General features: G+C 40.2%; 1 protein-coding gene across 1 annotated transcript in view; it reads right to left on the minus strand.

Annotated features, from left to right (window-relative positions):
- The window catches only part of CUNH9orf135 (chromosome unknown C9orf135 homolog), a 77,912-nt gene that overhangs the window by 46,902 nt on the left and 13,420 nt on the right, over window positions 1–17,590 (minus strand). The window contains exon 2 of the mRNA XM_008690945.2: window positions 8,593–8,701. Within this exon, the coding sequence (XP_008689167.1) occupies window positions 8,593–8,701 (109 nt within the window). The remainder of the gene's footprint in view (window positions 1–8,592; window positions 8,702–17,590) is intronic.

Below are 17,590 nucleotides of genomic sequence, written 5' to 3' on the forward strand. Positions count from 1 at the left end.
ATATATATATCACAAACTGGAGATTGGCAATTTGGTATGTGAGATTGCTAAATTAACACAGCACAAACTTGCAGGATAATCACTAAAATTTCCATTAAATTTGCATAATAAGATCTCGCTTGAGTCAAATGGTAATATAAAATATATCTAATGTATGTTTAGGAAGTTCACTTCATAACATCATTCTTATTCCCCATTTTCCTGAGTATCAATTTTTCTCAAAGTCCCAACTTCTAATCTTGCAAGATGAACTCTTCCTATATGTGTGGCATTTAAGAAATCCCAGTAGTAGAACAGTAACTTTTAACTGGGTAACTGGTACAGGGAAAGAGAAAGTCATTTATAATTTCCCCTCAAGTTCCACATTTGAGGGTAACCAGACTCTTTCTGCTGAGGGTAACTTAACACCCAGAAGAATCTCTCTTGGAAAGATTCATTTTAGTTGATCACTAACTGACATTTCTTTCTTTTTTTTTTTTTTTAAGATTTTTTTTATTTATTTGACAGAGATAGAGACAGCCAGCGAGAGAGGGAACACAAGCAGGGGGAGTGGGAGAGGAAGAAGCAGGCTCATAGCAGAAGAGCCTGATGTGGGGCTCGATCCCAGATCGCTGGGATGACACCCTGAGCCGAAGGCAGACGCTTAACCGCTGTGCCACCCAGGCGCCCCTGACATTTCTTTCTTATGTTGCTTATAGGGTCCCCAGAAAGCAGACTCCTCTGACCCATACTTTAGGAAGCGCAGGTACTTTCCAAGTCAAGTTCCCTGTGTGATGCCACAGGCTGCTTCAGGAATAAGTCTGACCTCACTCAACCAAGTTCCCCAACTTCAGGGTAACAGTTACTCAAATTCCCTGCCGCCAGATATCCTTGAGGCCCCACACTACAGCAGGACGTAGCTTATCCCATGGGAAACGAGGGGTGGAACTCAGAATGTAAATTCTCTCTAAAGGACTCTTCCAAATTCCAAATACTCTCAGCCAGGTCTCTTCAATTTCAACCTTTTCTTTCTTTTTTTTAATCTTCAAGGTGGATGAGAGACCAAGAGGCTCGGAATCAGTTACTGCCCAAATGCTTCGCATGTTCTATGTGACAGATGTGGGGCCTCACTTCGGAATAAGGAACTTGGCATCTATCATCTCAGATCTTCAGTCATAACTGAAGAGTTTTATTTTACCCTCTTAAGTAGCACTTCCCCTACCAACTGCAGCTTTTCTGTACCATTGCCAAAAGGTCGTCATCATCGACAAGCAGTATAGAGACTTCGTAAAAAGTCTTTATCTTTAAAAAAGGATGACTCTTATTTCTCAGCAGTTTTGCTCTTAGAAATTCTGGCTGTTTTCATGTCTAGGAGAACTCAGTAGTAGTTCCACACAGAGATTATTTAAAGGATCTCAGACAATCAGTGAGGCTTGCTCCCCATCATTATTTTGAACACCTGGGACGTATGGGGTATGATCAGAAAAATAATTTCATTCTTTTTTTCTACTACCTGTTCTATCATTTCTTATAATCACCTCAAATAACAAAACTGTTTCTTGTAACAAAAACAGTCTCAGTTAAGTAACGAATATTAGTGGAATAATCACAAGAGAGCCTTTTAGTTGTCTTGTTATCTGAGGGGAGGAAAGAACAGAACTAGTGAACTAGAAAATCAGCCAACCCTCCCCATCCAGACACACTTCCATCTACAGACTTCCCCGGCCTGAGGCAGACTAGCTGGAGGAAGAGAAAATCTTTCACCTTAAATGAAATTCATCATTTTGATGAGATACTTTACTGAAATGAGACCAATACACTTGTTATGGTCAGAGGGTGACCATAAAAATGATAAAATCTGCATAACATTTTATCCAGGGGTACAGAAAAGTACTCACTCCACAGAGTAGGGTGAACAGACAGCAGAAACAAAGAATACAGGTGTGTGTACGACTGCATCTTCTAAGTGTCATTTGTTCAACATAACAGTGCACATGCTTCAGCAAACTGATATACTGAAAAATTAAAATCTGGTTTCTCTAAGAGTTAAATGAGGCATGATTATTGCTATAGAAAAAGAATTATGAAGGAGAGTGACGGGATCAAAAAGGCAGACGCCTACATTCATTCCTATCCCAGATTCCTAGAAATGACAGAGCAGATACACACTTGAATCAATAAACCCAGAGCTGCGTCAGTAGACATGGAAAGTACTCAGTTGGCCTAACTTTATACAGAATTCCTGAAACAGAAGAGGCAGGTGCACTTGTGCTGATGTTGGAAAAGGAGATCCCCGAGAGGATGCTGGAACTGCTGGCATCAACTCCCAGCTCAGACATTACGGAAACCTGAAGCAAGAGGAGACCCTGACTCTACCAGCCACTCACCCCAAACATCTTTCTTTTTCCTGGTTTAAGTGGTTCTCCTCCAGTGGCATTTAAAATTATTCCATTTACAAAAATTTGATCCATATGCCTCTTTCAGGTACTTAGATCTGAATGCAAGAAGCATCTCTAAGTATAGTCTTATGATCAAAACACCATTCTACTATGTCAATCAAAGAAAAAAAAATACCTGAACCAATTAAGTAAATGATAATTGAATTTCTCAGATCTGGTATAATTATATCCCTTTATATCCCTTTTAGGGTCATTAATTTCTAAATGTCATATTTTCATCCACTAAAATAGTTCATATTTGAGACTTACTTGGCTATTCTTTATTGATTCATAAAAAGAATGTTAGCACACTTTTGTATGACTCATTTATTTACCATTTTAAAGTCCAAAATGACTGTAATGCTATTAATACTAATATTAGCCTAATTTGCTCATCCACATTGTCCTGTTAGTTCCAGAAATGCCTTGGCACTGATCCATTAGCCGTGTAAGAAAAATCTGTGTAGTAAAATCACTCACGGTTTTCCTTGTTCCTTTATGTCTGACAAGTTCTCACCTTCTATGACACAGCATCAAATGTACCCCACACTTAATTCTTCTCAGTTTTGAGGAAGTTTCCTTCCACAAAAGCAGTCTTACATACTGATCGTGACAGAGGTAGTGTTGTGAGGATCCTTGAGTGAGGGACTTTACAAATGAACGAAACCATAAGAGAAGAGCTTCTGAGCATTTTAGTTTGCATGGGACTCACTCTGGTATAGTTAAGCAGCACCTGAATAGAGTTTCAATAAAATACCAAGACAAAATGCTATAGTTTAAAATGCTATTTCCCATAATTGCTTAGACTTGTAAAACAATCAGAGAAAGTCAGTGGCTTGAAAGAGTGCTTGTCTGGGAAACTGCATCCTCATGGCCCCGCGTGCTCTCCCGAAGCCAGAAGGACCATTGGGGTAGGAATCTGATTATGCCACCACTGAAACCTAACTGGTATGTTTCCAGATTTCATCAACAAATGAAAGCCAACACTAGGAAGCCATCCCTGATCCTCTCCTCAATGCATCTCAGTTCACGGGTGCCCCTCTCCACATCTTGATCTTCTTCCTATCATAGCTTCATCCATCGTACCGTTGCCACTGTGGTTGTACACCTGCACTTCCCCCACAAGCCTGTGAGTTCCTGATGTACAGTGACCTTGTTTTGAATTGTTTCTTACTCTAGCACTTAGCAAAATAATAGGGCCTCAATATATATTTGTGGAATACAGTCTTTTTTCCTTCCTTCTTCCCTTTTCTTTTTTTCTTTTTTCTTCCCTTCCTTCCTTCTTGCCTTTTCTTCTTTCTTTGTTTCTTTCCTTCATTTCTTCCTTCCACAAGTATTTATTGAGGACCCACTCTGGGCCAGGCACCATCCTAGGAACTGGAGATACAGCAGAGAACTAAACAAACCAAAGTCTCTTCTCCCATGGAGCTAGTATTCTAGTCAAGGGACATGTGCAATTAACAACTAAAGAAGTTTTAAGTATATACAGTGATTTAAATGCCAGGAAGAAAAACTAAAGTAAGGGAAGGGGATAGGGAGGGATGATGTGAATGGGCTGCCCTTTTATATACAAACGGACAACTAGCTCACTGAACAAGTGGGACTTGTAAGTAGATATGACCAGAAAAAAATCTGTTCTTCCTCCATCACTGCCCATCTATAGGCATTTGGAGAGGCGAATTCTTTCTTATGCTCCTTGATAAAATATAGGACAACTGCCAGGATTTCTGTGGCCACTCTCAGATAATACAAACATCTTCTGGCTACTTCTGTCCCAAGAGGAGTCTCATTGAGGTAAGTAAAATCCCCAGTACCAGGTACTAACCAAAACTTCATTTGAAATGAAATACTCATTCCTGTAGTTTAGGTCAGCTTTGGCCTGGCATACCTCAGTGGAAAAAGGGGGCACAGTTGGCTTCTTCTCAATTGTCCCCCTTAAATTTCTTCCCTACTCCTCAACTCCCTCTGGCTTCTTGAGGGTTTAAGATGTGGGTGTGGGGATACGAGGAAGGAGAGAGGTAAATGCAAGAAAGGTGGAAGTATAATCTTGTTTTGGTTTCCTCTGGGCGTGTCTGATGTCTGATGCTTTCTGGCACTGATGGATGTTCAAAGCTGACTTTATCTTAGAGTGTTCTGTAGATGTAGAGATCCCTTCTGGAAACATTCAGTGGTTGTGTTCCATGACACAGGATGCCACTGTCTGGACTTAACTGTCCTGCCTCAGCCCCTGGAAATCCAGTCACTGTCCCTCCCATCCCTACATAAGAGGCTCTTGGGCAGGTTCTGAAATGGCTCTCTGTCATCTTTCTCTTCTACATCTGATCCCCAAAAGACACCTCTCGGCCTGAGTACTCAATTATCCTTGTCTCACCAATGATGTACATGTAGTTCCCCTCTTTCTGCTCTGCTGCTTTGGAAAGATCACCAGCACCTCATATTTCTAACTTCACCAGGCAGATGAGACTGGCATTACACCTTTTCCAAAACCCTGTTTCTACTCTCAAACTTTTCTTTTGGCTTCTTGGATTTCAATCCTCTTATATCCTTCATGTTAATACTGGCCTAAGGGCACCACCTTCAAGGGTCTCACCTAAGTGGCCTAATATTTCACTTTGGCACATGGGGCTATGGAGTTGTTTGTGGTCTTTTGGAGTTCAAATGAAGACAAAGAAAGGCCTATTTAAAATCCTGTTACAGGGGCACCTGGGTAGTGCAGTCGTTAAGCGTCTGCCTTCGGCTCAGGGCGTGATCCCGGTGTTCTGGGATTGAGCCCCGCATCAGGTTCCTGCCCTGGGAGCCTGCTTCTTCCTCTCCCACTCCCCCTGCTTGGGTTCCCTCTTTCGCTGGCTGTCTGTCAAATACATAAATAAAATCTTTAAAAATAAAATAAAATAAAATAAAATAAAATAAAATAAAATAAAATAAAATAAAATAAAATCCTGTTACAAATAAACAATGCTCACATTAGCCCCAGTAGCAGCATTTAAGGGCAAGGAGAACTTTATACAGGGGAATAGAAATGCTGGTGGACAAAAAAAGCAACCACTCAGCAGCAATATTGGAAAAATCCAAAAATGGTAGAAGACATGTAGGAGAGGAAACAGATGGGAATGGGGCTAGCTAGTATGTGTGTGGACATAATTCAGGAAACAGGACAGAGGTTATAGATAAGATATAAGAAACCAATGCCCCAACACATTTCCAAGCCAGAGCAAAAAAATAATCAGGTTCATTTTCTGCAAGGAGGATGCGGTGTTTGGGGGGTAAAAAGACCACTGGGCTGGGAGTAGAACAACTTGGCCCTCGAAGAGATAGTCTGAGAAGCGTTTAAGATCTTAGACTCTGGAACAAGAGGGTAAAAATAGATTCTAATTTTTAATACACTTTCTTGCTATTTGACTTTGAACAAATGATAGAGCTTCACCTGGCCTCGGTTTCCTCATTTACACAATGCGGTCACTTAGAGTGCTAGCCCGAAGAGCTGTCCAGAGGATGAAATGAGGCACTGTTCACATAACCATCTTATTGAATTGATCCTATCCCATCAGTAGGATGCAATCATGAAGCAACTTCATTTTAATCAAGCTGCCTCTTCCATCCCACATGGATGGCTAGTTCTTTCCCTTCACTTAATGGAAATTTTAAGCAAGTCCCATAACTTTTCTAGGCCCCTCAATCTTGAGAAGGATCTCATTTTAGTTATGAAATTTTCCAGTCCAGTGAAATCATCAAAATTGCTAACTGTATTGGATTTAAGTTTCTCACTTTCCCACCAAGGTGCTGCTTTAGGCATGGAATCCTGCAGCAGGTGGGCCTTGTGACTTCACAAGTGTCAGACACCTAGACCCTACGTCCTCTAAGTTCCAGGATGCACATATTAACCTCTCTGATTCTCTTGAAACACCTGTCAACTGAGGAAGAAAGGACATGTAAGCCACAATGAAATAAATTCTTCTTGAACTCTAGTCTTCAAGGCCATAATCACTTGTACTGGCCTAATCTAGTTTAGAATATCTTAGCAGGTTCTGCCTAGATGGTCTAGCATCTTGCTTTAAGATGTGTGTTTTTCACCAACTATTGAGAGTATTCTAGGGTTTAGGTCTCTATCAAAACTCTGGGGCAAGAAGAAGAACTCATCCATCCTTCTGCAACATTCAACATCTCACCTTATATATGAAAATATGAAGGCTCTGTGTCTGTATCCCCCTCCTTTTTACACCTGGGACCTTGGGTGAATCATTTAAAATCAATGGGTCTGGGTTTAGAACTGGAATAATAATACCTTTCTTGTCAACTTTATAACTTTGTTGAGAAGAGCATGAAAGAAGATGGATGAACAAGTGCTTTATACACAAAAAGTCTAGAAAAATGTAACTTGCTATTAGGATATGAGAATAGCAGTTTTGTCCAAAATAGTTGACCCCTTGATCTATTTTCATTCCTATCTAATATATCTGTAAACTGGAACAGTAAGGATAAGGTTTCAATGACCATGAACAAAAGTCACAGAGAAGGTAAATATCATCTATTTCGACACCATCTATTAGACCTGAAGCTTGACTGCTGTAATGTGTATAATGTATGGAATGAAAGTTTGAGGTTCTTACATCTCATAGTTCACTTCATCTAACTTCCTCCCATAACCCAGAGACCAAGAACATTTTCACTTGGATATAAAAAATAAATATTTTTAAAGAGTCAAAGATGCTAAGTGCATGCCAGGTAATGCGTGCTTTGCCCAACTTGCTCTTGTCCTGACCACACAGCCCCATGGCTCAAGAAAGCAAGGCTAAGCTGGGTTTGGTGAAGCAGGGCTGAATGGCCACTGACAGAGCTGAGCATTAGACTTGGGAACCCTTCCATGTGCTGGCTAGGGACCAAAAAGGCAGCCTGGTGCAAAGGCAAAAGGCCAATGTGGAAACTGAGGAAACCATTAGAATGCCCTTGAGATTTGAGCTGTAGGGCAAAAAGACACTGAGCAGCACAAAATCAGGATGCCAATGAGACACTGGTGTGTGTGTGTGTGTGTGTGTGTGTGTGTGTGTGTATGAGAGAGAGAGAGAGAGAGAGAGAGGAGGCGGGGAGGATGTCTTGCTTTAGAACTGTCTTGGTTCCTGTAAGTATCCTTGATTCCACTTCCAGGCAGCTGCATCTTTATAATAAATGTCCATTTTCCTGGCTATCCTTATCATTCTCTATCCATTGTAACTATAAAAGGCAGGAAGAAACAAGCATGAGCCCTGCTAAGCTAATTTATTCTCATTACCCTGGAAAACTGAGAATCTTCTGGACCCATGTTCAACATAGAATTGTGGATCTTCCTAGGCTTGTCCTATTTCAATACAGCCCGGCCTTTTGGAGCAGAGTGTGATACAAACCAGTGTTCTCAACACATTCACGTCCGCCCTAGGCAAATTACCAGCTCTTCAGCCCCAAGGCCATCCTATAGGGCTGAACTAAGTCTTCAACTAGCCCAAAGTTCTTGACATTGTAGGACACAATTTGGAGGTCTCTGGAGAGGTGAGCTCCTGCCTTACACAAATTGGACAGACACCTAAATAGCCAAGGAGTAACACACTTGTGGTAATTCAAACAGGAAGTACCCATGCAATGAATATTCCTCTTGGAACTGGGTCTTATAAACGTTAGGAGAATCATATCAGCGTGTTTTAATAACTCACAACTCTACCACCTTACGACAAATACAAAGCACTTGAAATCAAAGAACTGGATTCAAAGTCTCACTCTTCCACTCCCTAACTGGGAACTTTGAGCAAGTCACTTAACTTCTAAGAGTTTCTCCCCCTCTGTAAAATGGAGATAATACTACCTACTTTACAGGGTTATTGTGAAGGTTAAAGCAGACATGGAACAAAATGCTGTGGCTGCAGCAACAGCATCATAACAGCAAGAATAATTTCTTGAGCACTTGCTATGTGCCAGGCACTGAGTTAACCACTTGATTTGCTTCATCTCATTTAATTTCTCCAATAACCTTATGACACGTGCACATTTTACAGGTAAGGTCACTGAAGCACCCAGCGACTAAGTTACCTGCCTAAGTACCCAACACAGCATGGAGGGGTGGCACCAACAAAGAACTCCTCCCTTTATTTTTCCATGTTTCACTAGGAGAAAGTGTCCAGATCTAAAGAAATCAGCAGCAGCTACTTACTGGGGGTTCATCAGTTCCAAGTCGCCAATATGTTGAATTACACAGTTTTTTTATGTCCTCAGGACCCTCTATATCATAATCTTTCGGATAGGCTTCTCTGTCATGGTGCCTTAAAAAATAAATTAGAATCTGTTAAGGGATGAAGCTTTTTTAAATCACATATTGCATTTAAAAAATTTTTTTAAATTATCCAATGAAAATTTACTGTATTTGTGACATTGTTTTAATTATAAATTCACTGGATGTGGAATATATAAAGTATTTACCATCTCTTTTCAAGTAACACTGAGGCTACCTCCTAAAAACAACTTACCACATGTGATAAAACTAATAATATCATGAGAACAATACTTATCCAACACAGCAATTACTCAGTAACTCCAGTGAAGTGAACCTTACTTAATAATGAAGATTTGTTACCAAAAGTAAATTCTAAAAAAAGACATGGTAGTAAATTAGAAAGGCAACTTGCCACTTTAGCAATTTTTTCTACGATGAATTTTAATTAAAAGTTTTTTTCAAAATGAGAAAGAGCAAAGTATCTGCTCATATGGATTTATAACATGTGCTTCCTGCTTCTAAAGAGGGTTTAAAGGAAGCTGACAATTAAACATAAGCTGGAAAGAACATGTAGATGGAAGAGGGAAAAATATTCCAAACATCTTGACTAAAAGGATGCATAGAAATAATAATAAAGGAGAGATTTGGGAAGAGGGGAGGAAAAAGAAGCAGAGCAGCTTACAGCAGACGGAGCTGTTTCTACATAGCTTTCTTGGGTAAGATAAAGGAAGCTGAACCCCAACATCCCTCAAAAGGGGCCTTGCTATTGAGGGATACAGGGCTAGGACTGTGTAAGGGATATTGAGGTATGCCAAAATTCACCCACCCATCCACCCATCCAATTGTCCATTCATTCAGTCAATATTTTAAGTACCTACTACATGCCAGGAAAGGGATGCAATGGGGACAAAGCCAGATGCAGTCCCTGCCTTCATTGCTCACACCCTGATGAAAGATACAAACAAACAAGAAAATTCTACAGTGTGGGCACAGGGTCATGGAAGCAGAACAGCATTCACTCACCTGGATGGGACACTCTAAGTCAGGAGGCCCTTTAGGGCCTGACCCCCCACCTCGCCCCACTGTACTGGGGCTGGGACCCTGCACTGCATTCAAACTACTCCCTTACCTCTCTGCCTCTGAGATGAGAGCAGAACACTGCATAGAACACAGCAGCAAGGGAGCCCAGGGTGGAGCAGCAGAGCTCAGGCATGTGAACCCTCTGCCTTCCTCACATCTGAGCATTAAATTGCAAAACACTAAAAGCATTTTGGTACCATATCAGCATTTTCTGAGAGTCTCACAGGAAGCTCTCACTTCAGTCTTTAGGGGGAATATTGAACAACATAAAGAACCAAGAGTGGTAGAGTAAATGGGGCCATGGGTTTGAGTCATTGCTCATGTCCTAGCTGTGTGACTCTGCGCAAGTCACTTAACCTTTCTGCGTTTCCATTTCCACCTGTGTAAAATGAGGACAGAAATAATACCAGTAAGATTTTTGCAAAATGAAAAAAATAAAAGCAGAAGGTCCTTCAAATAGTGAAGTATCATAAATACCTATGTATAATGAATATACTAATCCAGCTTTAAAAAATTCTGGTGTACAAGAATTGCAACTTTATTTTTTCCATAATTGTACTTAATTTCTTTTCCAAGTGCTCATACTGCCAAGATGGAAAAACCTTAATCTTGGTCAATTCTGCATCTCTTCCCATTCTCAAGGGCCTGTGTGGTGCCACAATGCCAAGAAACCATCTTTGTTGTCATCATCTCTCCTGTTGACATCGGTGGAAACCTCCTAATTCTCCTGTGGTCTTCCATTATGGATCCATGCACATCTGCTATGCCCTTCTGGTCCTGCCACATAGACTCTTGCCTAGACTGGCCCTCTACCACAAGCAGGCCATTATCTGGCCACCAAGAACCTTCATGTGCCCCTGTCCACCCAGGGTTCCTGGAAAACAGATGCCATTCCTGAGCTGTCTCCCTGGCCCCTGAGCTGTTTGCCTGCCTCCCACCCCACACTGGGCTTGGGGGATACGCACAAGCCTCACAATTCAACAGCTCCAAAACCATTATCCTGGGAATGGAGGGCTAGGCAGTGATAGGTCCCCTCTGCTCGAGAATCTCTAAAGCTTTAACCTTTCTAATTTGGGGTCCCAGACAAACCCACACATTTTCAACTTCTCTGATGCCCTCCATCTTCAGTTCATGAACTCTTCATCTACCATGGGACAGGGTAGCCTGGCTCTTCATCTATTCTTCCAAATCTATGGCATCATCCTAAGACCCAAGTTTTTGAACCCCAAGCCCAAGAAGTTGGTGTTTTTGTTGCCTGCTGAGTCTTTCTTCCCTGAGGCAATAAAACCAGAATATCTCCCTGGGAGCCTAAGAATGAAGAGGAAAAGCACAGTTAACATTTCAAGGTGTGATCCTAGTGCTTACTTCTTTACTATTCACCATGGGCACAGTGCCCAGGGTATAGAGTGTTTTAAAACATGAGAGTGTCTTAACTATTTTTTAATCAGCAAAAAAAGAATATAATCCATCTTAGATTGTATCCATCTTTACACCACTGTAGTTATAAACCATCATTTTTTAACTTTTTTAATGGAGGAAGGAGCCCATGAAGGCAAAGATAATTACTGTCCAGGAGAGTCAGAATGTACCATATATTTTTTTTTTTTAAGATTTTATTTATTTATTCGACAGAGAGAGAGACAGCCAGCGAGAGAGGGAACACAAGCAGGGGGAGTGGGAGAGGAAGAAGCAGGCTCATAGAGGAAGAGCCTGATGTGGGGCTCGATCCCAGAACTCTGGGATCACGCCCTGAGCCGAAGGCAGACGCTTAACCGCTGTGCCACCCAGGCGCCCCAGAATGTACCATATATTTTAAGTTGTATTATAACTAGATTATTACAAATGATGCAGATATGTTCCTTTACTTACAACAATCTCAGTACTAAAAGTCCAGCATTGAAAACTTGAATCTCTAATGAAATCTTTCTGTGGAGAACTGAGCTAATACAATTAGCATCCCCTAATGCCTGCCAGTTGCCCACAAATGTTGTGCCCACAGTCTGCAGGCTCTGAGAAATACACAGTTAAAGAAGACCAGCCCTACTTCTAAGAGACTGCCCCCCTAGCAAAGAGAATTAAACATGTTTAAAAATTATAAAGTATATAAAATATAAATATTTACTATATACTAAATACACATTTAATATGTATAAAAATATAGTAAAAGTGATTAGGGTACTATAAAGAAAATGACAGACTCAATTAATTCTTGATTTTACTATGTCAGGTGAACACTGGCTCGTGCCTCAGTTTCCCTGAGACGAACTGAGAATCATACACTGAGGAAACAAACGAATCAATGGATTGAGAATCTCAAGTGACAAGTGACATGTAATTGCAAAATATTATTATGTGTAATAATATTGTGTCTATCTACCATATGCTTTAGTCAGGTGTTTTTCAATGCTTTGTTAATGCCAGTTAAACTTTACAGCATCTTTATGAGACATGTATCAAGGTATTATAATAATAATAAAGTAAAATATAAATACATATATACTTTATATAGCCTTGTTCTCCTTGCTACCTGCATTTATTAATGGTCACCATATAACCGGCCATAACCTGTCATTTATTGTAATAGAAATTCATTTTGAGAAACTAATGAAATAAAAATAATAATAATAAAATAAACTTTACAATGTTTCTGGAGCAGTAACTTTCAAACTTTTTGAGCACACCCCCTACCTCACCGCCCCCACCCTCAACTCATCTTAAGACATTGGCCAATGTCTGAAGACATTTTGAGTTGTTGCATCAGGGTGGGGTGGGTTGTCACTGGTATCCAGTGGGTAGAGGCCAGTGATACTGTTAAACACCCTACCATGCACAGAACAACCGGCCCCCCATAACAAAGAAATATCTGGCTCAAAATGTCAAAAGTATCAAGGTTAAGAAAGTTCCAGGGAACAGTTATACACCAGACTCTTAGATCAGTGGTTCCCAAACCTGTTTCATGGAACAGCAAAACATTCCCTCCAAATTCATAGAACCAACATAAAATTGCCAACTTTTGTTTTGACAAAAACATTAAAAATAAAATGACCATCTACTGTCTTGAATAGGAGGACCTCTAACACCAAAGAAAACTAAAAACAAACTCAGAGTCCTTTAAACCGAATAAATTTAGCCATACAAAAAACTTGCTACGTTGTCTTTACAGTTAGTCTTATCACCTTGAATTAGTAATAAGGTCATTGTTGACCAGTACTGGTCTCGTCTACTGACTGGCTTCTGCAGATATTAATTTGCCCAGACATGAATTTGACAGCAGCTGGTGAGCAGTCAGTTCAAGGTCAAAGCTGCTTGAATACAGGTATTCCATGCTGCTGACTGAAGGAAGAACTATGTCTTCCATGCAAAGCATGCAGGTACTGGCTGACCTCCTTGCTGAGAGAAGGGTCCACAGGGCTCCCTGCCATCAGTGCCAGTACCTTCCTTGATAAGCAGCCTCGCCTTTTCTTAGGACCTTGCTCTATCAAGGCCAGAGCTGAGTGTTGTGACTTTCTTTATATAAGAAATTTTTATGTAAAACATCCTCAATTATAAGAGATGAAGCTTGCATTCTCTACCCTGTTGTGGAAGAGACAGTATGAGTAAGAATAGAATTGGGAATGGGGAAAGGACTGAAAGGACAGGATCAGAGCTGCCAACTGTATGAAAAGGAGGTTGAAACTATGACCCTGTTGTCAAAAATGCCACTTAGACTGCTTCAAAGGGGATTAAGGTCAATACAATCTAGTAGGTCAAAGATAGCACGAGCAGGTCCTATTCTGGACAAATGCCCAACATATACAGTTGGTATGTAACTTCCTACCACCAACTCTACAATCACCTGAACCCTTGAGATCCTGTTCTTCCTATCTTTTCAAACCTAATGTGTAATCTCAAGTAATGCCTTGTCGAGAGACAAGGGTCTGTTTCTGGGTTCGTCTGGGAGCTTAGGTTTCCTATCATAAGAGCTGGATCACTCCACATAAAATTGGATCTGCAAGCCCCCTTTGAGTAAACACATACGGACCCTAAAGTGAGTTGCAGAACTAAACAAACAGTCCAGAGCATTCTCGGGCAAGGACCTGCAGCTCCCCTCAGGCTGCCCCAAGCCAGACTGGTCCAGCTCCCAGTGGAGGACAGGGTGGGGTCAGGCCATAAGATTCTACTTGCAAGTCGTACTCTAGTGGACCAAGTGACACTCAAGTTACACTAAAGTTTACACTCACTTTCCGTGGTCCCACATCTATGTGGGGGAAATGAAGTGGGGGTTTGCAACAAAACATTTATCTCTGCTCCACCTTTCAGATTTTTTTCTTTATAATTATGCATTAATGAATCTGCCTTCTCATTAGACTAGGAGTATCTCAGATACAGGAATTATTCTTTATTCATCTTTGTGTTCTCAGGGCCCAGCATAGTCTAACACATTATAAATACTCATTAAATCTTCAATGATTGATTGATTGAATGTTCTTACATTGTGTTACTGTCACCTTAATATAAATGTTGAAAGCAGAGGCTTTCAAATGTGTCCATAAAAATAAAGAGCATCCCAGCTCACTCTGCAAAAACACACATAAAGAAGAAGTGATTATGCATATAGAGATGCTAGTCCGTTGCAACAAAAACTTGTCTCCAGAGGAATTATAAATCTACTTGCTGAATGGGAAAGCTCTCAACATACATATGCATAACACTGATTGCAATGGGGGTGTGAATCTGAGCAATATCTGATATGAGAACAATGAAAATCCCAGCCCTTCTAGCTTCTAGTTACTTGACAAGAGACACATTTTCTTTGCGGATTTCAAAGATGTTAAAAATGTTTAGTTAAGACTCCAGATGGAAGAATATATTAATTTTAAATTTTAGAATTATTAATGTAATTCACAACTACTCTGTCAGTTATTGTATTTTCTGATATAAATCTAACCCACATGAGAAGAGAAAGATACCTTTTCTATTAGGTTTTATAAACATCTGCTATCTCGAACTTTAAAAGAAAATTACCCCAGAGAGTCAGCTCTATTTCCTGACACCTCAGAAGCATAAAACCAATAGAATCAAAGGCTACAAAGAAACATTTGACAATGCTCTTTAAAGATTTCATGGGAAAATGATTTACATGCCAAGGTAATGTTATTTTAGTGGCACATTCATCAAACTGACAAATGAACACTTTTAGAGGTATTTGCAGAGTCATAAAGAAAACCTTATGTCCTTGGGAGAAATGGTGACATTTCAAACTTATGAAGAGGGACTTTGGTTTTCAATGTCTCCTGCTCTATGTGATTTGTGCATCTATAACCTGAAACCACAGAATCTGAAGCCTAAACTGCACTCAAAAGAAAACCATTTGACGAAGGCAGATAAGTGAAGTCATTTTCTTCACTGGACATATACTGAGTGGCATGTAAATAAAACCCATCATTATTATGGATTTTCTTAATAGAAAATCTTCAGAAACTGGAAGCCCTATGGAGAATATTGAGAGGAAACAAAAAAGAATATAGTAGTGGGAGCCTGTGTCTAAACAGTTTAAATGTTAAATGAATGTTGTTGGTCTGAGTAACTGCCAAACACATGACTTTGAAAACAGCTGAAGGGACGGGTATTAGACAGGGTGACACTGTAATTGATTGATCCACCTGGAACACTTTCAGAGGGAAATGAGGTACTAAGTACACTGGGAGTGGTGAAAACCAGGACTGTCCTGGTCAAATCAGGATCAGGACATTCTGCTATTCCACGTTTCAACAATTGGTTCGCAATGTTCTTAAAATCCTAGGATGTTTCTCAGGGTTTCTTTGATCCTCCCCTCCAGAATCAACTTATATTGACTGGCCAAAGACACTCTGGGAGGTAGAAGAGTGAGACTAAAGAGAGACAGAGTTTTTTAAATGTATTATACATTAGTAATTACAGTAGTCCACAGAAAACCTTGACAGTATATCTTTCGTGAGTAGCATGAAGACCAGTTTGTCCCCCTGCAAAACAAAAAGCAAACACCTGATTACTTGTATGAGCTCCTTCCCTATAGTCTTAATACTACTGGTTTAAATAATTTGAATTAACTATTCCAGAATAATATCAAAAGATTATAGGGGCACCTGGGTGGCGCAGTCGTTACGCGCCTGCCTTCGGCTCAGGGCGTGATCCCGGCATTCTGGGATCGAGCCCCACGTCAGGCTCCTCCGCTAGGAGCCTGCTTCCTCCTCTCCCACTCCCCCTGCTTGTGTTCCCTCTCTCGCTGGCTGTCTCTCTCTGTCAAATTTATAAATAAATAAAATCTTAAAAAAAAAAAAAGATTATATTATATAAGCTTTGGGCCCATTTTAATGCACACTTTTGTGAACCCATGAGCAACGCATATTGACTAGATATTACAAGGTTCTTTGGTTTCAAAGCAATTCATTTCATTCACATTAGAAATGAATGAACAAGCCTTTCTTCATAAATAGAATCTAAAGTTTAAGTATTCTTCCATTATGAACATAGTTATACAAATGAGCATTTTCCCCAACTCTTCCTAGAAATCATTCAAAAAGCAACAAAGGAAATGGAAAAATTAAAAGCAAACTAAATTTTTGGCAAAGTCAGAAGTTATAATTCCCAAACCACACCATGTGCAAGGGCTCCCATAAGCAGCCAAGATCCATTCAAAGACAAGTGGAACAAAAGAATTTGTCAAAGACAAGTGGAAAAAGTGAAGATAAGAGGCTGTAGGGAGAAATCTCACTAATGAGATTGGTCAGAGGTAGGAACTCTTGGAGTGACGGATAAATTATATTTCCATGGTTATGCAAATAAATTCACTGAAAACAATGGAAAATGCTAGATAAAATATATCGTTTTTAAATCCCAACACATTTAAAGTATTTAAGAGCTGAGAGTCCAATGGCGGAACTTCCAGGTCAATCTTTGGATGAAAGCCTGTAACCAAAGAGTTAAGTAGAATTTCAAAAACCCCAAACTGCTGATGCCTTCAATGCATTAGCCAACACTGCACATGGGCAAGGACTTCAGGGCTAGAAGAACAAAAATCTAGTCCTAGAATCCACCTAGGAGTGAGTTTTATAAGAAAGTCTTCCATATGTGATAGTCATTGTGCTCACCAATGTAATTTCTCCTTCTTTCCTGGGAATACAAGAGGTTAAAATTCCCAGCTCTCTTGCAGTTAGTGGGGCCATCTGACTAGTTCTGGATAACAAAATAAATATGAGCAGAAATAATATGTGCCCTTTCTGTGACAGTGAAAGCTCCTGTACAATTCTCAATTCTTTCCTCCTCCACCAGAGTAGTCAATGACTTTCTAGAGGACAGAGCCAGAATCAGCCTGAATCCCAGAGTTCCCAAGTGGAGGAATGCCTGCTCTCCACCAAAAACTTACAGTTGACTTTGTGTGAGCAGGAAATAAACCTTTATGTGTTAAGCCACTGAGATTCGGGGGGGCTGATATCACAGATTAAGTTTAGCCTATTCTAACACAGAAATCAGTACCAGAAGTGGGGTGGGTACTACTGTAACAAAAATCTAAAGTGTATGGCATTGGCTAAAAGCCAGGCAAAGACAAAAGGAAACTGGTATTGCAGGCTAGAACAGCAAAACATTTCATGACTACAGGAAGCAAAAAGTCGACTCATGTACCTAGAGAGACCAAGAAAGAGATTGGGAAAAAGTTCCATGTGTGAACTGCGATTGTTTTTTGCCAATGTACTTATAAAAGAGAGAGAGGTAAATTCAGTAAACTGGCTGGTTTACAAGAAGGTAAAGGGAAATGAAGGAGTCCTGAAATTTGGGGCCTGAAATGCTAGAAGCACCAGCAACTTTTAGATCTCAAACAGTAAGAAAGAAAGCTCAGAAA

The sequence above is a fragment of the Ursus maritimus genome, unplaced genomic scaffold (genome assembly GCF_017311325.1).
Source record: "Ursus maritimus isolate PB19 unplaced genomic scaffold, ASM1731132v1 scaffold_34, whole genome shotgun sequence".
NCBI lineage: Eukaryota > Metazoa > Chordata > Mammalia > Carnivora > Ursidae > Ursus > Ursus maritimus.